This window comes from Argentina anserina, chromosome 3, assembly GCF_933775445.1.
Source record: "Argentina anserina chromosome 3, drPotAnse1.1, whole genome shotgun sequence".
Classification (NCBI taxonomy): Eukaryota; Viridiplantae; Streptophyta; class Magnoliopsida; order Rosales; family Rosaceae; genus Argentina; species Argentina anserina.
In genome coordinates this window covers 1,816,372-1,837,611 of record NC_065874.1, presented here as the reverse complement: position 1 = coordinate 1,837,611, position 21,240 = coordinate 1,816,372, and the positions used below count along the sequence as shown (strand labels likewise).

The following is a 21,240-nucleotide window of genomic DNA, read 5'->3' as shown; positions in this document are numbered from 1 at the left end:
TAATAAGAACTTGCATAATAACAATAGAGGTGGAGCACAACTCTGAACTTGGCGGAGAGCATGAGTGCATTATGAACACATGATTGTAACCTTTGTTCTTAAAAGGGATACGGTACTCAGAGAAAAACGACTGGAGGCAGCGGATCGAGAGGGTCCTAAAGGTTAGGAATACACCGGAGAGGGTTTCTCGGATTCAAGAACAGATGCAGGCACAAGAAGATAGCCAAACAGGGCCATGTAACCTGGCCAACCTTCATGTGCTTTGGAGGTTCTATGGTGCACCTGTGTCGTGCCCGCTTGGTTCGAATGGCTCTAATCCAACCCTGCGGCTATGCGATTCAGATGAATGTGGTCTGTGTTCGGTTCTAATATACATTGGGAATGTTAAGGTTAGAAAGGCAGTGATATTGTGCAAAGTGGTTCCAGGGAGGATTGACCTGACTAGCTCAGAGAAAGAATATGATACGTTAAGTGGGTTTAATTCAAGGTTCAATCGTAAGGCTCAGGTTATACATGTGAGAAATAGCAGTGCTCTTCTACCTATTTATGCAGTCATTTACAAAATCAAACACAGAAGTGAGGCTTCAGGTTTCTTGCATAATAATATTTAGGGAGTGTTATTCCCATAATTTTCACTTTCATTTAGCACACATCCCAGCATCCAAATATGCTTCTTAAACAATGAAAACAACAGTAGAATCAGTAGAGATCTAGTTCTTGTTATATGTAATTCTTGTCAACCTCTTTGAAAATGAGACAAACGAGAAATCACGTTTTTTTTTCCACAGTACTACACGGTTACATGAAAGTGTGCTGAAAACTAGAGCTATTTGCTTCAAATATACAGGTACAGGTTACAATAAAGGGGCCAAAAAGAAATCTGAATACAAAATGGCTCAGATATGTAATTGCATCAAAACCTAAATAAATCACCCTTTTCTTAGCCTCTTTATTCTCTCAAGCGCACCAAGGGGGCTCTCACCGTCCTTGTTTCCGCCCTCATCATCTTCAATATCCTTTCTCTTGTTAGCCAAATCCCCGAAAACAGCAGCAGGGACCTCTTTTTGTGCAATTTCAACATTCGCCTCGTCTTCAGAATCACTTTCTTCTGGTAGTTCTATGTCCTCGTGATTTGCAGTAACTTTTATCCCTTCATCAGTCTGTGATTCTGTTCCAGCACTCACAAAGCCCACTTTCCTGTTGCTGTCTTTCGAGGGCGTATCGCTGATCACAGGAGCCAACTGCCTCTCAAGAGCAGCCATTTCATCTTCAGGGACTCCAGCCTGTTTCAATTTGTCTTTTGCCTCATCAATGCTCAACCTCTGATCCTTTTGCATCGCGTACTCGGGTAGAATAAAGTGTGTCTGCAAGAACAACCAAAAAGCGAGTAGAGATAAGCAAAGACTCCAAAGAGAAACTACCTAAATTAACATATTAACTGGCTGCCTGGCTTGTGGATAATAGTAAAAGTGATGCAAATAATATTCAGATTTCATAAACTTACCTGAGTATAGCTTGCAGAAACACTTCGTTTGATTCGAAGCATTTCTCTAAATGTATCTTCATTCCCGTGTTGCACCTCAAACTCGTGCCATTTGTTCCAGAATTCTGCATCTGATCGCGGATCGGAAAACTGTGATGCAAATATATAAATTTGCCGAGCACGATCAATTTCGCCCAAGCTCTTTTCAAGCTCAGCAAACTTTAAGCACATTGGCTTCACATCTTTGTCAGGGAGACCAGATTCTATTGCTTGCTCATATATGGCCCTTGTTTGGGGGATCCCAAAGATCTCAGCTGCACGGGCAATGTAAATTTCATACATGCTCAACTTTTCATGGTTCGGAACAGCCTTGGTTGCTTCATCATACACATGCATAGCCCGCTTTGCTAAACCATAATCCTCCTCCAGCTTTGCAAATTGAAGATATAAAGGTTTCTTCGCATCAGCAGGAGCCTGAAAGAACACATCAAGGTTAGTATGATTATGTAAGAAAGCAACATTCCGGCATCATGGATGGACTTGTCGAAAAAACATTCTGCCACCATGGAACTCAAAGTCAATAAACTAAATTCAAAATCCAGTACCGAATCCACAAACTAACAAGGAGGACTCAGAACGGCTAAATATCAGATCTACCATATTGACTAAAGTGGGGGTAATTTTATCTCAGTACAGCTATATAGTCAATTCGAATATATATATTTTAGGAACAGCAAGAAAAATCAGAAGGTTTACTATATAGTCCATTCGAACATATATATTTTAGGAACAGAAAGAAAAATCAGAAGGTAGTAATTCGAACATATATATTTTAGGAACAGAAAGAAAAATCAGAAGGTAGTAAACCAGACTAGAAAATATTACCATATTGACCGAGTTGAATGAAAAGTACAATATAAGAAGAAAAGCTTCAATTCATAATAGAACTAGGCTGCTCTTCAAATCTATCCTCAATTCAATTTTCCCGGTTTACTTTTCATTCAACTCGGTGAATAAGAAAATGCAAAACCCACTTAGGTCAATTAACATGTAAGAGGTGCCTTATTAACATTATATTAGTTATAGTATGACCAGGTTGATTTCAGTGTCTTTATCCATGTTCTAGCTCTGCACAAGTTACAATATGATACTTATAGTTTCAGGTTTTGGCCCAAGACCTACACAACCTACCTTTTCTCACAGTTGGATGCATGAAAATCAGATGGGCATGTAATTTCAAGAGGTAGTCCCAACTCCCAACATCAGATGACAATATAAACGTGCATACTTATACTGTGATTGGACCAAAATAGAGATGACACAAATCCGGCAATAACATGTCCATAAGAAAACACACGATACCTGGATACCATCAGGTTCATAAATTACACCTAGTTTCACTTCAAACAATGACAGTGGAGGTATGAAACCAATAGTTGCTAATCACGTGACATTATCAAAATGCAGTAATCGACTAAAACCAAGGCGATGAATGTGGAAAACTAATGTTCAACCAGATGGACAAAAGGCAACAAAACAAATATTAAGGGATAGAAATGCCACAGTAAATTATATATTTACCAGACGAAAGGGAATGTGAGATTCATACCGCTTTAACAGCATCCTCAAAAAGCAATCTTGCACGTTCCAGCTTAGTCTTCCCGTATCTTTTTACAAATTTGGAGAGATATGTAATCCATATGTCTTTGACATGCGGATACTTGAATATTTGAGTACCCTTTTCATAAACTTTGAATGCATCTTCAAAATATTTATGTTCCTACAGCAGTTAATTTTTCATAATTAGGATTTTTTTTAATAGTTCATAGTTAGGACACTTGGAAGGAAAAATTACAAGGAAACAGCAATAGGAAGAATGACATACTTCAAGAAGCAACGCATAGTTGATTATAATTTGAGGTGTGGCTATTCTCAAATCTAGAATCCTTTCATACACTGCCCTCGTAGACTCTAGTGTACCTAAGCTCTCCTCCAGATCCACGTAAAAGGTCCAAAGCCTCAAGGATTTATGGAGCTTAATCTGAACTGGTTGATTCCCATCAGCAGCAACTGCAGAAACATAAATAAAAGGTTCAAAACATTAGTTTTAGTTCCAGAATGCCTCAAAATTAACCATGCAACCTTTTCTTTTTATTTTTCTCTTAAAAAGTTGTATATAGACGATAGAAAGCCACAACTCAACGGGGCTCTTACAAACACAATGCTACCCGTTGAAAAATTGAATGTGAATCTAAGGAAGAAGAAACTATTACTTTTTACACACAAAAAAATTCTGCAACAGCATTAGAATTAAGAAGACGCTCAGAAGTTTAGCAGAACTCATATATCAGGCTTGAAAGTATGAAGTAAGGAAGATTCTACAAGTACATCCCTCTTTAAATTCCTATAAACTGAGAAGCACTGCATGAAACCACTCACGTTCTTATTCTAAAAGGAGTTTTATGACACCAATTTGTATGTAAAGGCAAACTAATCACTAATACAGACAAGACTACCAGAACCATCACAGAATGAGCATTACCTCTTCGTTTGACCTCAACAGATGGCTCTGCTGTAGCTCTACTCATCAATTCCAGGGCACGTTTAAAGTTCTTATGCCGCAATTCCATTTCTGCCCACTCACACCATAGACTAGCCAGATTGTCCACCGTCTTGTAGTTGACCTGGACGGCCTTATCAAAAATCACTCTCGCATTTGCAATATCTCCGTGTGTTTCATACAGCTTAGCAAAAGAAACCCACAACGTATGAGGCTTCCCCACTGCTTGCATTGGATCCACTGTCTTCACAGCCTGGGTATACGTAAGTATCTGCTTCGTCGGATTGCCCTCAAAGAGCTTCACTCTCCGGTGCCATTGCTCTACATTATGCGGATTTTGTCTCAACAATACACTATTAGCCAGTTCAGGTCTTCTATCCATAAGATGGTCCAATCTCGCCAGCCTCAGATCAACATCATTCTCATCATGCAGCCAAAACCCATGGAGTATTTTCCTCTCGAGCTCAGCCACCGACAAGTCTACATTTGTCCTAACATCTTCCTCCTCCTCTTCGCTTCCATCGTCTTCCATTCTCCCCTCATCCTCCTCCTCCTCCTCATCACTTCCTAACGCCTCCATCTTAATGGCAAGCATACTCTCCTCAAACTGCGCATACGCGTCGAAAATCACACTAAAATCCCTAACAGTCACCACAGTCTGCATCCCCTCCTCAAACACGTCCCTCGCCTTCTCAAACAAGCTCCTCTTGATATAATAATCCGCCAGCGACGTCCACAGCCGCCCCACCTCATCCGTAAACTTCTTAATCCCTCCCCTAATAATCGCATCCACATTCAGCCCCGACACGGCCGTCGCATTCTTAGTAAGCAAATCACACAACTCCAACCACAACCTATGCTTCGTCTTCCCCTTAATCGACCTAAACCGATCATCATTCAGCACCGAGGCTAACCGCTCCGCCGCCTCTTGCCACAGCTCAGAGTCAATCAAAAACGCAATGAAATCCTCAACATGAGTGGGATCGTAAAGCAAGTACCTCCTGTAGACCCGAAGCGAGGTCTGGATCGGCATCCCCTTCTGGCTCACGAACACCAGATAGAGCTCCCAAATCCGGTCGTGCTGCTGCACCGGCAGAGCACACAGCGCGCGGTCGAAGGTCCGCCGCGTCTTCGTCACCAGCCTCTGCTCAGTGAGGCTCTGGAGGTAGAGGATCCAGATCCGCGGCATCTTGTGCATCGTGACCAGGGCCCTTTCGAAGGTGTTGTTTAGGGTTTCGTACTCGGAGTGGGAGATGGGGAAGCTGCGGACGAGCTCGAGGCGCTCGCGGAGGTAGGCGTGCCAGAGCTTGTAGCTTCCGGGGAGGGCCTTGACGGCGCGTTCGTAGATGGTGCGGCGCTTCTTGAAGGGAGCGTCGGAGCGGGCGATTAGGTAGCGCCACCAGAGCTTGAGGCTGTAAGGGTTTCGGAGAAGCTCTTCTTCGTAGAGGAGGTCGTCTTGGGAGGGGTAGAGTTCTTGAGAGATCGCCATTGGGATATTACAGGGTTTGGTTAAAACCCTAAACCTTCTGATTTGGGGCGTGAAGAGAAGCCCTAATTCGAAATGGAGGAACAGAGCGGAGCTCTGGTTTTTGATTTGATGGAGAATGACGATTGGTACAGTTCTTGGGCCTCGATTTTTAATTGTACAGGCCCAGAAGCTTAATATGTTTGGGCTCGCGCCTTCATTGGGTCAATATTTCTATATTCACAAGGTTTGTATTTTTTATTTTTGTGTGGACGAAAGAGCAAAAGACTAGCCCCAATTTACTCGACCAAGCTAAGCCATTTGTGATTTACATTCATATCAACAAGAGTTTGCTAATATTTGAGGATCGTTTGAAAATAATGGGACACAAGTTTGGGGTTCTTGTGGTCACACATGTTCATATTAATATGAAGAGTTAGAGACTGGAAAAAAAAAAGTTTAATCTGATTCCGTAAAAATTCAACTAATTACAATAATAGTGGGCGAGTGATCACCAATGGAGAATATATATTACAATTGACAAAGTTTTTGTTTTATTATATTCTACATGCCTTAAGAGGAAGACATTATGTTATACGACAACGATAACACAACTGACATCTGTATAGTTATTTCCAATTATTAAAATACCATCGAATACAGAATACGATGGAGCACAATAAACTCGTACAATTTTCAATATTGTACATAGACTTAGTTGTAACTAACATTCATATGAGGTGATCATGCGAGCAACCAATCTTTACTAAAACTCTCGAATTTAGTATTCGGATTCCAATAAGACTCGAACCATCCTTCGGCATCCGAATACCATACCGGCGGGGGCAAAGACTCGTGTTTCCAAGACCGAAAGAACGAAAGAAGAAGAAGAAAAAAGCAAGAAAGAAAGAATGAAAGGGGTCGCTTTTAGCAACTGCTACACGTAGATGCCGTAAGCTCTAACAACAAACAATAATATCATGCGCTCAATCAGACACACGCAACCCCCCCCCCCCCCCCCCCCCCCCCCATCCTCTCTCTTTTTACCCTGCAAATTTCTCCCCTTCTTCGATAAACACCCCTCAATAACTTTTAAACTCCCCACAAAAAAAAAACCCAAAAAAAACAAAACAAAATAAAGTTCCAATCTTTGTCTTCCTCAGCTCAAAACTTAGAAGACATCAGGCAATCTCTCTCTCTCTCTCTCTCTCTCTCTCTCTCTCTTCTCTGTGTTTTAGGGATTGGTTCTGATTTAGGGTGTTGTTGATTTTGGTTTCGGATTTTCTAGGGTGGCGGCCATGGCGGCTTGATGATTGCCATGGCTTCCATGATGAGGGGCCATGGCTTCTATGGTTTTACATAGTTTAAAGGTTGAAACTTGTTACGTACTGGTTTTGATTCTTGATGGGTTTCTGTTTCTTGATTTGGAGCTCTTAGATTTCAGGTCATTTCAGCTCTCTATTTAGATTTCTTGATTAACAAAGATGGCAGCTTTATTATGCATTTCACTGAGTTTTAGGGCATTGTTTGTATGTTTTGTATGCTGAAGCTGAGATATTTAGGTATGTTATTATACTCTGGTTTATTCTAGCTCTGTTAATATTGATCTGCTTCTTAGTTGCAAAGAATGATGGTGCATTTTGGTTGTTTATTAAGCTTATTTAACTCCAAAAATGTTGAGATACACCGAATTGATTACGAGTTGTTTTAGGGTAACTAGCAATGGAAACTGACATTTACGGGGTTTTGTTAATGGTTAAGTATTTGAAAGTGTTTTGTTACTACGGTTGTCATAAGACTGTTAAGAATGTGATGCTTTTAGGTAGATGAAGTAAATCGTTTGCTTGTTATGTAATGGTAGGAAGCCTAGGATGTTTCTTTATCTTTCCGTTGATGAGTGATGATAAATTCTCATACATTTCTTTGTTTCCTCTGTGTGTGGTTGTTTCTTCAGTGAATAAAGTTATTTCCCCTCTTGCGCGTGTCCCGACCTCTTCTCCAATCCGCTACACACGCATACCTAAGAGCTCTCTATTTGAAATAGTATCAATATATACTTTAGTATAATGGAGGTCAAGCTATGGAATGACAAGCGTGAAAGAGAAATGTATGAGAATTTCTCTGAGTTATATGCCATTATAAAGGCCACTGAGAAGCTTGAAAGGGCATACATTCGCGACGTGATCACTTCATCGGTGTATGAGACTGAATGCCAAAAACTCATCGCCCATTTCAAGACTTTGTCTTCCACTCTTAAGGACACTATTCCGAGCGTTGAGCGCTTTGCAGATACATATAAGATGGACTGCCCAGCAGCTATAAACCGCCTTGTGACCTCCGGAGTTCCTGCCACGGTGGAGCACAGAGCTGCTGCAGCTTCCTCCATGACATCCTCAGCTGCTGCTGTGGCCGAGTGCACACAGAATTTCATTACAGCAATGGACTCATTGAAGTTGAATATGATTGCAGTTGATCAGGTGCACCCCCTGCTTTCAGACCTCGCAACATCTCTCAATAAATTGACCTTTCTGCCACCAGACTTCTTGGGGAAGGTGAAGTTGAAGGAATGGATTGCAAGGCTGTCCAAGATGGGTGCAGCGGATGAGTTGACTGAGCAACAGGCCAGACAACTTCACTTTGATCTTGAGTCATCCTATAACTCATTCATGGCAGCTTTACCCAATGCTGGTAATTGATTGATGATTATGTAGTTTGTCGATATTTGGGTGTGGTGTTTCTCTGTGGGCGACTCAATATATAGCATTTTGTGTGGATACAGCTACTTGTTAGAACCTTGATGATCTCTTTAAAGGGCTTCTAATTTTCTGCAGCCTATATATTTTGGGTATGACTGCAATTCTGAACTATATATTAGTATTTTGTGCAATCAATCTGTATTCTGAAAGTACTGAAAGAGTTAAAGTCCTTTCCAGGTCTGTAATGTTTAATTTAACTGAATGGGGATGCTCCATTACAGGGCACCGTATTTGATAACTAACCTGATTGATGAATGAAAGGTTGAAGTCCTTTGTAAAGTGTGTCAATATTGTACTACATTATCTAGTGCCATAACTATCACAGGCTCCATATTTGGTTTTGGTTAGGTGCACCCACCTTTTTCACTAGTGAATATTGTTTTTATTTTCTTATGAAAGGCATTACTGTTTTTTTTGTGTAACTGAAAATCTTGATTGTATTCCTGAGATTATAAATAGGTTCATCAAAATTAAATGGTGATTAGGGGAAGGATTAGGGAAAACAGTTGAATTTTTAAAATGCAATGTCATTCATTAAATGAGAGCAAACTTGATAGTACAAATGATCTCCATTTCCTGGTATCTCTTTCATAAGAGTGTCATTGTAAGCTTCTGCCAGTTAGGTCCTCTGCAGAGATCCAAAAGGTTATAGGATTCCCAAAATGTGCACGGAACTGAGTTTCAAAACCTTGTAGAATGCCCCAATTTGAAATGAAAGCGTCGAACTTCTGTGACTGTCTAAATTTTGCTACTTTGCTTTGGGTCACAAGTTGGATGAGGTGAGACATTGAAACAGCACAAACAAAACTTTTCTGAAGATCTAACTATGTTTCTTCCTAAGGCGAAATCGGAGCACAGATGCTTTCACAGACAGGGATTCACAGCTCCAAGAACAAAGAAAGTTCAGGACCAGCTCTCACTTAGATTTCCTACATCATGTGACAAAACATGGATTAAGACCGGAATTAGGATGAGAAATCAGAATAACCATTTCAAGAAGTATAGCAGTTCCTACATTATATGTGGCAGAACTTGGATCAGGACTGGAATTAGGATGACAATAAGAAGAACTATTCCAAGAAGTACAGCGATGCACGCCCACTTCCTCGATTTCTTCTGCTGCTCCTTGGCCTCTTGAAGCTGATCCGTGCCGCGTCTGACAAAGGAACTAGCATGCATAACATGGCTCTCAATGTCATTCAACTGGTGCCCTTGTGCTTCCACTAGGGCAGCCATGTCCAAGAATATCTGATGCAGCTCGATCAAGTTCTTCTCAATCTCCTTCACAGCGTCATGTCTCTCTTGAATTTCGGAAATGGTATCCATGATCTGACCTCTCCCCTGTTCCTGGATAGCCTTCTGCATGAAATTCTCACTTTCTCCACTTGATATCAAATTCTCAATAGTCTCTTCGCTTGCTTTCTCTCCAGTTATAGTGAAGTACCTACGCTCCACTGTCTCCTTATACTCGGCTGTCATTCTTCCTCTCAATCCCGAAAAGTCATCCATCATGTCCTTGAGTTTCTTCCCCAAGCCACTAACCACTGAGGTCCTCGTGCGATCAGCTGAAGAACCAGGTCCACAACCAGGGTTGTTTCGATGAGCTGCATTCGAACGCTCTAGGCCTTCCAGCTTTTTCTTAATGATCTTCACCTTCTTGAGGACTTGCTCAACATCCAAGTCCATTCGGGTCCGGAGCTCCTTCATGGTTTTGGCATTGTGGACAATCTTGCTCTCTTCATTTGCCTCCTGTAGCTGCTTGTAGAGCTTCTCCACCTCTCTCATATCATCCTTCACATTCTCTACATCTTCGAAAAACTTGTCAAGGTTAATATTCTCCTTCCCGGCCTCCATGTCGTCCAGGTAGGCCTGCTGCTTCAGGTCGGTGTATTTCTTGAACGAGCTCGAAAACAAGTCGTTCATCTTGACTGGTTTTTATGTATGATCGATCACTCCAGTGCACAAAAGAACAACAGGTAGATTGAGATTACGTAAAGCACAAGGCAATCAAATACGAAATGTATTTACGTTGTGGTAGTGATGAAGCTGATGAAATGGGATTGGGATTTCTGCATATTATTCCTCCTCCGCTGCTGCTCTGCATCAATGAGGAGGAAGACAGAGGAGGACAAAAGCAGAAACTGACACCAACAAAATGGACGCGAAGCGAAGTTTCCTTATTTTTGGTGAGCGATTGCTCTCTTGTTTGAGGCTTTGGATTAATTTGATATCAGAGCCAGCCAAATCAACCTACAAGCTAGGACGTTCAAGGGTTGGTGTGAAATTAGTGAGGGATTCACAAGTGTCATGGTGATTTCTAACTTCTATTCCAAGATAGCTTGGTTGACTTGGTCCGTACATTTCTCTCCTTCCATTCACAGAGCCACCATAAGATTGAAATCAACAATATGATAATCAATTGATTGATATATGCTAAACACTTGCATCCCAAAAAGTAAAATACCCAATTGGTGAATGCTACTTCCACTACTGCGACCCAAAAGGAGATGTATAAGTTACATCCTCAATGTCACTGCACTAGACAGCCGGGTGATTTAGCCTCTAAAAAAGAAACTACAGTTACGAAATTGCAGTTATCATTTCTCTATATATTACCGTTTATATTACTTTAGAGAACACAACATATCCCCAGCTATAGTTTCCCAGACGCCTTCTTCCTACCTCTCTTCTTTCTGTACAACCTGAGACGCCATGTCGATGATGAATGTACAACGGAAACTATAACGAGTTCAGAACCAACAACCCATTGATGATTGACGTATCATTCCACAATGGCTCCATTGATTTTATCACGTAAATGTCATTGAAGCAGATGCTTTGACAGATAAAGTTGGAGGGTGATCATTTCCACCATCATGATTGCCATTCGCGAGAATTGCGATGTTGCCAAGTGGTTCTCCCCCTGCTTCACTTCCAGCTAGCAGTGACTTGTTGCCCAATGATCTGTCAACGCCAGAAGCTGAAGATAAACTCTGCCTCTGCTGCCTCAGATATCTTTCTGTGGCATCTTGAAGCAACTTTATCATGCCACCAGAATCTGAGCCAGGTGATAGATCTTCCTCCCGCTCTGGCTGGATGTTCAGGTCAATTTGGCCTTTATAAGGTGGAGTTGGAGATTTAGTCCTATTAACGTCATCATCAGAAAGGTCGAGGATCTCCACTCTGTTATTTGGACTGCTGCCTCCTATGTGGCCACTTAAGAGGGTGTCGTCCTCTAGTAATTGCTGTTGGTGCTGCTTTTTTCGTGTGGTTTCTGCTTCTTTCTCCGACTTATTTTTCTCACGCCGCATCATTAGAGTACGGAAGCGGCGCTTTACTGTCGAGCATACATTACAGATGCATGTTTGCTTGTGTTTAGGACCCTTCCCACTGGGGGGCTGGATGCAGACAATGCATGAGCATCCAGGCCTATGTCGGGGGTGCTTTGTTGTGGCCTGCGCTGATGCTGAGAGTGACTCACTCTCTCCCAAGATAGCTAGGTTTGCCAGTGTATCAAGCCCTTCCAACGCTGCTATGTTATCTGGGTCTTGTTTAGCGGCCTTTATATTCTTAGGAGGAACTGTATAAAGCAAAAAAAAAATTGTAAATTTGATCAATCAAAATGATATACAACTATCACCGTTAATTTAAACGTTGTATACGCAACCAGACAGAAGAGAAAAATATAATTCAAAGCCAAGTTATCTTCCCACGAGTAACTGAATCAAACAGAATTATGATCTCTGATGTAAGGAACATATAATTAGAAAAATTGTCTCAGTCCATTTATACCTGAACTACTACGTGGAAGCAGATCTTCAAGCTGCTCTGTTGTCAACTCTTGAGCTGCTGAACACAAAGACCTAATCGCATAATGGAACACATTAGTAACACCACAGAGCCTCGACGAAATGGGAGGGGGACAGTAAAGATAACTACCAAACCAACTCCTTTTGAGCCCTTTCTTAAAGTAAATCGTAGGGAGATTAAGTTCGGGCATCAGAGTTCATGAATCATAAAAACTCAAGAACCTACAGTACATCCTACCTATCAGGGTCCCATGAATTATCCGAGCAAGTCCACTTTGAGGGAAGAAGAGCATTAACAGGCAATTTGCGCCACTTGCAACAGACTTCACATTGTGCCCACTGAATCTTCTCACTGGCACAGGAGAAACAAAGTCTTATTTTTGGCTAGCATATAGAGAGACAGAAAGCTAATACTGACGGAAAGGTAAAGCATATTCTCCATCATGCCTACGTGGATACTATAAGTTCGGGGAAGAGGGGAATCAACTACGGGTAACTATTTTCCGTGATATATTATTAAAACAATACTGTACAAACAAAAAGGAACATTATGGATTTTGCTTACCTAGGAGGCTGGAACAGAAAATTCAAGGCAAAGAAAAAAATAATATACCAGAAAGTTTTCAAAAGAGCTGCAACTATTACTGCTTATTAGTCCTTAGAATTATTCAGAGAATAATGTCAATAATAAAACTACCATATTTTTCCAAAGGAGCTGTGACTATTACTGCTTATAAGTCCTAAAAATTATTCAGAGAAAAATGTCAATAATTATTCACCCAGCGGCAGCATTCAGGCACCACTATACAAACAACGTATCTTACTCACAAAATTGTTAACGAGTTTTTGCACTGGGATATCAATACAGTTGGTGAGAATACACAAAACAAAAAGTAAAGCATTCAGAAATACCAGAGAAAACTATGAGGGAACTCCAGGACAGATAGTGATATGTGGTGACTCACCCTTTACTTCCCTTAGTGAAAAGTGTCGGTTTCCCAAGAATCGGACCATCCTATAAGATGAACTCATGATGTCAGAATCCAAATGATGGCAGTCCTACTAATCCTATATAGAAATACATGTCGTTTAAAATCAATAAGAGCAAAGAAATATTCCCGTCTTTTAATGAAGAGTGTGTGAAATGGGTATTGAGGTTGAGAACAGTTAAACCACAGGGAGATCACACCATTGTATCATTCCTCATTGTTCAGTTCAAAAAATGAGAGAATAATCATAACTTGGAATTAGTAAAGGCCCAAACCAAGATAATGATTATCGGATCAAGAGCAGAAGAGATAGAGATCAATGGTAGACCATGAAGACGCGTATATCATTTAATATCATCACAGTCAACTTAGGTATTTAAGCAGTAAAGACACTCTCCATGATTCATTATAATTTATTTTCTTGTGTTTTAAAAGTGAGATTAAAGTATTAAACAAGTTTTGGTAATCCTCATTCATGCTACATCATCCTAAGAGGAAAGAAGAAACAGTATTACATAAATGGAACACAACGATGTACATTTTCATCAGGGAAACAAGATCTGAGTGAGAGAAACTATGAACAGCACATGGCAATTCAACCCTTCAAGAAAAAGCAGGAATAAATTTTCATTCGTACCTCATATTCCTCAAACTCAAAACCTTCAATCACCACAACAGTAGGAACACGGTTAGGAGGAGGTCGAAGCAGTCCTTGAGCTTCTTCCCATGTTATCTTCAGCTCTATCAGATCGTCCTTTTCAATTTTCAGGCGCTTACTCTTAGAACCCAAGGTGCTATTTTTCCTTTTCCGATGGATCAAAGATTTAGCTCCCTCTACATCTTTTGATACGTAACCAGATGTATCACCTTTGGGGAATGTAAAGGGATCTGCCAATTCAGCCTGGTTCATTGATAAAAATTAAAAAGCTAAGTGATTCTTAAATATTTTTAGTACAAGTTCTTAATATTTTATAATACAACATACATTTGAAAAAACTTCACCAGAGTTAGTATCTGTTATACTAACATCAACGCGGGCTGAAATTCCATTCCCCATCTTCTTTGAATCATTTTCCTGCCGAGTGCAACCAAAGATTAAATGAAAGATGAGCATAAGCAGTAGAAGAAAACAATATATCTACATAATTTACAAAAACACATGCAACAAAAAATTAATAACTACTCCAATTGCAGAGTCCAAGATATACTGTATCATATATGTGGTTTTAATTATATCATCCAACTCAATTAAAGACCATCAATATTCAATAATATTATCTGATATACAACCAAAGATACAGTGTCCTACATACATGCCACTTAAACCATCTATTCCAAAACATAAAAGTATTAACAATGATCAGGACACTGTTTTAGGCCAAACCTGATCAGATGGAGTAGTTGAAGCCCTTCTGCACCCCAAAACCAACTTCCCTCCAGGATCTAATCGACTGAATGTCACTGTAACAACAGTGTAACTATTCAGTGTCAAAGTGAGGGAACAAAGCAACTTATTAGATGAATTACGGTGAACCAACAGGACAACCAGTAGTATAGATACACGCAACATTCACAACAAGTTCCAGGCAATACACTACCAAGAGATCAATCATATGGAGCCAAATCAGTGCAAAACAAATACAAAAATTCAAAAACGCAGAACCCAGACTACTAGGACTCCTTGACCAAGTGCTGGCAGAGTCCTGGAACAAAACTCCTTAAGCATAAACAGAGCGCACTTGAATATTATTTCTTCAGTGATATCAAACCATTACCTATGTCGCCTGCTTGCAATTGCATAGACTGTATGCAAGGAGTAACGCCCTCCAAAACATACATTCTGCTATTATTGTTGGGCCAGAAGCGAAACTGAAATACCCAATTCTTGCCTTTTGAATCTTGCACTACAAGTGGTAATCCTTCGGGACTAGAAATCGGTGGGAAGTAGGCCTGTTTGTAGAGGCAAAATATATATAAGTACTACATAAAAAATCATAGAGATTACATCTTATTTACCAAATAAAAATGTCCGAACAGATAGGTCCATTAAACGAAACTTAAGGACCCACCTCTGCGCACTTTTTTGGCAACACCAGACGTCCAATCTTCCCAGCATCACTTGCGCTCAACATTTTCTCAAATAATGGAGTAATGACAGAATTTGAACTTAATATTCTCAAGGATGGACAAAAATCATGATTTATACTACATCACCAACACCTACAATTGGTAAAGTATATACAACACTGAATTTTTAAATTAAAATAAGAAAAATAAAATAAAGAAGAAACAAGATAAAAAATTAAAGGATACTCTCCGGACATTTGTTGTAGCTCTTGATCAGTAAACCTAGGCCAGTATCGTGGAAGTCTTCCTCTGGGATCTGCTCGAAGCCTTCCATTGCGGATCTGACTATCAATCGACAATTCGACTCCATTATATAAAGTACCATGAAACTGCTTTACCACAGGAAGGATAGGCCGCAAATTGGTTCCTGTAGCCAACATCTGACCATTTGGTTGACCGTTTGTCTCACTTGCTGATACATAAGGAGCAGACAGGACAAATTGTGGAGTAGATGGTTCCTCCGTCAAAGAGACCGGCTGTTGAGATATATTTACACATGAAGTACTTTGTTCCATGCAATTATTTCCTACAACAATGTTACAACAATCAGTCATCAAACCATAGCTCAAAGAAGAAATAAACCTTGCAAGTTAATATGTCCATTTTCATTTAGAAAATGGAACATAACATGATGGAAGCACTACCTGCGTTCCCATTTTCAAAACTAACTGATGTGCCAATTGCAAGGTTCACTTTCAATAGTCTTTCAGAAAAATCATCAGTTTTCTTCTTTTCCAATGGTTGGACTGATATTCTTTCACCGGAATTAAGTTTATTGACTCCCATTGAACCATCAATACCATATGGCACCCTCGTATGCAGCTCAGATGAAGAAACTGAAGAATTAAATAAATTGGGTGCCTGCCTCCATGGTACAGGACCAGATCCAGCTAACTGAGTCCAATTTTTGCCAAACATGTCCTTCCGTCTTTCAGATAAAGGTGAATTAAAGAACATAGTTGGTGGCCATGCTGAATTTGATGTCTGAAGTAACAAAACAGATATTTTAAAGCAAAGGGCCATTGCAATCCATATTAATGTTTGCATAGCCAAACATTGATCATTAAAGAGTATGGTGGTAGACATTCATTCATTGAAACATAAAATCTTTTTGAAACATCCGTACCAAAATAATTTGTTTCCTCGCACATGTTACACACTCAATCCCTCCAGGATCCAACAAGGTAAAGGCTTGAGCTGAAACGATACATCCACAATGAACCCGCTGCAAAGTAAGAATGATCAATATGACATTTATAGTAAAATCAACAGAATCAGTAAATTCAGTATCACATTAATTATAAGGAATAGCCCTTACCTTTCCACATGACTCACAACACCTCCACCCAGAAGCTTTCAAATGGAAAGTCTCACAGAATATTCCATCATCGTATATGACACTTGAATCACAAAGCGAGAAATATATATATATATATCAGTGACACTACTTTATCATTAAGCATGCAATATACTATAGGCAGAGGGAACTAACATTATCCACATTACAGAAATCATGAATATATATGTACATTATCCACTTATCTGACTAAAAATGGGAAAAATCTCTCGAGGAAAAAAAATCCCAGACTCCAAAACCTTTCTTATATCTGTATCACATCCGCACATACCACCATGTAAGCAAGATCTATCGAATACAAGTTCAAAAATAAAAGTTATAAGACTATCATAATAGAAGGGACCAAGAGTCAGAATAAAGTAACAACACATTTTCTGAATCAGTTAATTATCTCTTACAAGGACCCTGGTCTAATTGTGATTCTAAATCTGTCCTTGGTTGATTAAAAAAAAAACTCACAGGCATTACACGGTAAAATCCATACAGTAAAATGGGAACCTCACTATTTCTTATCAGAAACACACATGCAAATACAGAAATGTCAGACATGTGCAACTGAATAATCACAAATAAATTATGATCTAAATTACTTGGTCCCCTCCACAAAATTTTGACCACAAGTTCAAGAATTCAACTCAATGCCAGCCAGCATCGAACATCAGTTTTGTTACTAAAGACTGTCCAATAATATATCAACATCGACATTTTTAGATGATAAATAAATAAGTACACATACTTGTAAACCAATTTTTAATAACTAATAACAAAAATATTGCAACCTTTGAATATCTGTTAAAATTGCAATTCATGTTCTAGTTTCGCAACTTATGCATTTCCTTTTTCTTTTTCTTTTTTGAGTAGGCAGTACGAAGTTCTAGCAAACTGGATTATACCGTAGCCTGTCCAATTGCAATTTTACTTTGAAAGATAGAAAAGCTCTAGAGTCTTCAGGTTTTTCCCCTACCTAATCCTCCTGTATGAAAATTAAATTTTGGCACGGACTCACTAACTTAAAATAAAGCTTGCTACAAAGTAAAGATCTTAGTAAGTTGCAAATCTAACCACAGAGGAAAATCCCCCCAGTTAGTCTGTGACTACTTGCTAATAGGAGGACCTCCTCCGATATGCCTATTGCGCGCAATGAAATACAATGTAACTTGTATTCATGATTTTAGTATCAACTATAGGCAAGCAAGACTGTGAAACACAATGCCAATTGCATTCAATTAACAGATGTACCTGCTCTATAGGCTGAACCGAAAGATATTTCCAATAACAAAAGCTATATATCAACAAAGAACCTTACCAAAGAAAACCAATCGAATAATTACGCATCGGCCAAGTTACAATGGAGCTGAATTAAACCTTCCCTAAACTAAAGTTACAGTTTCTTAAACCACACACAAACAGATAGGAAAGCTCGCCCCGCATTTCAGCAAACACAAGTCAAACAAAATTCAACGCCTACAATCCAAAATTCAAACGAAGAACGCAACGAGGCAACACAGCTAAGAGCCAATTTCCCCAAACTACCCTCCAAAAGACAATCTTCGTTCTCGAACAAAGAGTGCTCAAGTGCGTGACGTAACGCCGCTCCAAATTTAGCAAACTCTCCCTCCCTAAAACCCTAACTCCCAATCAAAACGACGCCGCATAATCGAAGCTTAGCAAAGCAAAACGTCACTGAACCATTTATGAAATGAAGCTAAAAAGTACAACTGAGAGAGAGAGAGAGAGGCTTTAGATTCTTACGCGCATCGATCGCAGAGCTCGGCGCAGTCACCGGTGCGGAGGCGCCAGGCCTTCCGGGGGTGCTCCGACTTCAATTCGCCGCACTCGGAATTGTAGCAGCAGTTGGAGGATAAAGAAGAAGACGACGCGGTCGACATCGAAGTACGAGCCCGCCGGCGCTTGCTAGAACCCTAGAAATTGAGCTTCACGAAGAGAGAGCTGGAGCTCTCTATAGGAATCGAAGCGCAGGGAAAGCTCGGCCTGATCTGTACGTAATCATATAGAGCGAGAGAGAGAGAGAGAGAGAGAGAGAGGGTTTTAGAGAGAGAAGGGCATTTCTTTTTTTCTTATTTGTTTTGAGTGAGAGAAAACAAAGAGGGGCCTCTAATACACGGCGAGAGGGCATTCGTCGTCGTTTTTTCTCTTATTTTCCAATTATCTGGTGTCGTTGTCCTTTCTTCACGACCCCCTTTTTTTTTTTCTCTTATACGTGAATTAATAAGGCAGTAAGGTTTATCGTCCCCGATCATTGCTACTATTTTGGTTAAGCTTACTCGATTGGTTGCCCGATCCGGCATTTGTTAGATTCCTTGAAGTATTAGTTTTTTGAATTCTCGTCTTTAGAGTTGTTTTGTAGCTGTAGTTTTTTTAAAATAATGATTGATAATCGATTATCTTAGTACGATTGTGACGCATTTAATATTCGTAATTTTAGATTAATGTTTATTGAAATATCAAGATAAAATTAAACAAACAAACTATTAGAGCACATGAACTTGAAGGCTTGTCGAGCATGTTGACTGCATACCTGATATTACCTGATATTTTGGGTTATATATTGAATTTTATGCTTGGCAATAATTATTGTAAAAATTGGGACAAGAAATTCAATAGCTTACAAGGGGTGAGGGGTGTTATGGTAATTTGGAGTGGTGGTTGGACTTGTGGAGTTGTGGGGTGAAGCATGCAGTATTAATGCAGGTTCACGTAACGCCTACTTTTCCTTCCGCGTTCGTACTTCAATGGAAGCCAGAGATTTTTCCTGTAAAAAGCTTTCGGCATTTACGGACTTACTTCTTTTGGTATTTACTTAGGTGGGTAAAATTTTGATTATTATTTTTCTTCTTCTCAATTTAAATTTAACTTTCTCTTCGGCCTTTTCATTTTTACAAATTTTATAGTTCCGACTAGCTCGTAACAAAGGGGAAGAAAAAAAAAAATTTCGCCCAATAATCATCGGAAGATGAATATGTGCATAATGTCTCCATGGCTCGCAAGGTACTCACAATGGTACCTCTAATGTCACGCGTAACAAAACTCAATAGTGATAATGTGATTTTCAATTGCATCATTAAGGCCAAATGTATTTATTCGATTATTAAGAATCAAAGTTGGGTGTGCGTCCCATTCCTAATGCAGATTTTAATCATTGATGGTACATAGTTCTCCTAAATTAATCAAGTAGTCGGCTATGGCTGCGCTATGTGGAGGGATCAATTAGACGAGTAATTAACAGTAATAGGTTGTTAATGGTCAGATACACCACGTGTTTTGTGAAACAAATTACTTGACTAATCTCTAAAGCATCTCATGCTATTCAGAATGCTTATCTGGAGTAATTAGCTCATATGCATGCAAGAGAATACTTAGTAAATAACTATAATATATAATGAGCTAAGGACAAGTTAGTGATACAAGCATGCATGCATAGTTTTCATTACTTATATCAGTTATATGTCTAATATTATAGTTTAATTTGACCATTATATTTATACATGTTTAGACCTATGAATGAGTCACAAGGCTTAGCGAATAGTATCTCGGCCACATCTAACAATGTTGTGTTTCCTTGTTGTTCCTTTCCTAGGATCAAAATCCATCATTTTGACATTATAGTACGTGATAATTGAGCACTGACGGACAGCCACATGTACCTCATCCAAATACGTATGCATGTTTTGGACAATTGTACGAAAGAGTCTTGGATAATCCCCACTTACGATGAGATGCGAACTTCATGTTAGTTTAACATGTTAATTTCTCTATGGAACAAGATATTGTTGAATATTGTTCCATCAACATACACGTACGATTACTATATATGATCATAAAGCATAATTAGCTTGTTTTAACGAAGACGTAGTTTACTTTGTACTCTGTGGGAGGAGACTAAAGACACAGTACGTCGTACAATATGATGGTCTAGGATATATCATATGTATTATAATGTAACAAAAGACTTAGCAAAGTAATCATGCATGGACAAAATGATATCGAATGTGGATGCATGCTCAATCGTGCGCTGTAACTTGTTTTCCTAGGGCACAAAGTAGCTTAGTTAGAATCTCATCGACTATTTCTACTGATTGTAACTCCTCCAAGTTTCTATCTCTGTCAACTCCCTTGTTTCCCATCCTTTGATGAATCTTCGGGCGTCCAAAGACTTTACATCAGGCACTTCACTTCCACATCTCTTCGAATTCCTCTCTGAGAAACAGTTAAAAGATGGAGATAACTTCAGAACTCAGGGAAAAATCAAGTAACTGCCAGTTTTAAGTAAATATCACACAGACGCAAATCAAACTGAATTATAAAAGAAAGGTAGCTAGAGCTATATGCCAGCATGCTATATAGTAAGGATGTTTCAACTAAGCAAACAGAGATAACAAATGTTTTTATGCAACATGCAGATTTACGGAGTTTGACTGTTTTTTGGCTGCCCGTTGCATTTCCAGACGCCGCCGTGTGCAGCGGGGATTTTCCTTAGTCGTCTAGTTCGTTCACCAGGCGGAACCGCCCCGAGCTCTCCGTCGAGAAGTGCGGCGGCGCAGTTGGCCTAGTCGAAGGTGCAACACAGGTGGAGGAGCTCCGTCGACACACTCGCTCCGGTCCAGCACAAGAGCTTTGAACAAGCTGAGATATGTAATATTTAGGGCTGATTAGAACCAACAAATCGATTCAAA

General features: G+C 39.7%; 4 protein-coding genes across 6 annotated transcripts; 1 reads left to right on the top strand and 3 right to left on the bottom strand.

The window, feature by feature from the left end:
- Positions 1-697: 697 nt before the first annotated feature.
- On the bottom strand, positions 698-5,579 carry LOC126789051 (uncharacterized). The gene is made up of 5 exons (XM_050515108.1): positions 4,026-5,579; positions 3,369-3,553; positions 3,093-3,263; positions 1,505-1,957; positions 698-1,364 (listed from the first exon to the last, which is right to left on the bottom strand). The coding sequence occupies exons 1-5, from the start codon at positions 5,530-5,532 to the stop codon at positions 930-932; spliced, it is 2,751 nt and encodes a 916-aa protein (XP_050371065.1). The 5' UTR covers positions 5,533-5,579; the 3' UTR covers positions 698-929.
- A 1,145-nt stretch (positions 5,580-6,724) lies between these two features.
- On the top strand, positions 6,725-8,534 carry LOC126789055 (vacuolar protein sorting-associated protein 28 homolog 1). Of its 2 annotated transcripts, none has more exons than XM_050515114.1 (2): positions 6,725-6,878; positions 7,463-8,534. In XM_050515114.1, the coding sequence occupies exon 2, from the start codon at positions 7,575-7,577 to the stop codon at positions 8,202-8,204; it is 630 nt and encodes a 209-aa protein (XP_050371071.1). In that variant the 5' UTR covers positions 6,725-6,878; positions 7,463-7,574; the 3' UTR covers positions 8,205-8,534. The 2 variants fall into 2 exon arrangements, with proteins under 2 accessions (XP_050371071.1, XP_050371072.1); XM_050515115.1 differs by having other exon boundaries at positions 6,819-6,952.
- A 285-nt stretch (positions 8,535-8,819) lies between these two features.
- Positions 8,820-10,552, bottom strand: LOC126789054 (syntaxin-124-like). The gene is made up of 2 exons (XM_050515113.1): positions 9,280-10,552; positions 8,820-9,193 (listed from the first exon to the last, which is right to left on the bottom strand). Exons 1-2 carry the CDS (start codon positions 10,185-10,187, stop codon positions 9,181-9,183), a joined length of 921 nt encoding a protein of 306 aa, XP_050371070.1. The 5' UTR covers positions 10,188-10,552; the 3' UTR covers positions 8,820-9,180.
- A 106-nt stretch (positions 10,553-10,658) lies between these two features.
- LOC126789052 (B3 domain-containing protein Os07g0563300) lies at positions 10,659-18,618 on the bottom strand. 2 transcript variants are annotated; one of them, XM_050515110.1, is made up of 14 exons: positions 18,299-18,618; positions 16,508-16,589; positions 16,316-16,414; positions 15,834-16,173; positions 15,376-15,715; positions 15,132-15,228; positions 14,838-15,012; positions 14,447-14,523; positions 14,048-14,137; positions 13,700-13,963; positions 13,039-13,088; positions 12,312-12,425; positions 12,057-12,127; positions 10,659-11,844 (listed from the first exon to the last, which is right to left on the bottom strand). In XM_050515110.1, exons 1-14 carry the CDS (start codon positions 18,433-18,435, stop codon positions 11,075-11,077), a joined length of 2,706 nt encoding a protein of 901 aa, XP_050371067.1. In that variant the 5' UTR covers positions 18,436-18,618; the 3' UTR covers positions 10,659-11,074. The 2 variants fall into 2 exon arrangements, with proteins under 2 accessions (XP_050371067.1, XP_050371068.1); XM_050515111.1 differs by having other exon boundaries at positions 14,090-14,137.
- Positions 18,619-21,240: the final 2,622 nt, after the last annotated feature.

Excerpts from the sequence above, each read along its gene's own strand:
- LOC126789051 (XM_050515108.1), bottom strand. The coding sequence starts at position 5,532 with ATGGCGATCTCTCAAGAACTCTACCCCTCCCAAGACGACCTCCTCTAC. Across the intron at positions 3,554-4,025 it reads TGTTGAGGTCAAACGAAGAG|TTGCTGCTGATGGGAATCAA; the intron begins GTAATGCTCATT and ends ATGTTTCTGCAG. Across the intron at positions 3,264-3,368 it reads ACTATGCGTTGCTTCTTGAA|GAACATAAATATTTTGAAGA; the intron begins GTATGTCATTCT and ends TAACTGCTGTAG.
- LOC126789055 (XM_050515114.1), top strand. The coding sequence starts at position 7,575 with ATGGAGGTCAAGCTATGGAATGACAAGCGTGAAAGAGAAATGTATGAG.
- LOC126789054 (XM_050515113.1), bottom strand. The coding sequence starts at position 10,187 with ATGAACGACTTGTTTTCGAGCTCGTTCAAGAAATACACCGACCTGAAG.
- LOC126789052 (XM_050515110.1), bottom strand. The coding sequence starts at position 18,435 with ATGTCGACCGCGTCGTCTTCTTCTTTATCCTCCAACTGCTGCTACAAT. Across the intron at positions 14,138-14,446 it reads CAACTACTCCATCTGATCAG|GAAAATGATTCAAAGAAGAT; the intron begins GTTTGGCCTAAA and ends TGCACTCGGCAG. Across the intron at positions 11,845-12,056 it reads GCTTCCACGTAGTAGTTCAG|TTCCTCCTAAGAATATAAAG; the intron begins GTATAAATGGAC and ends TGCTTTATACAG.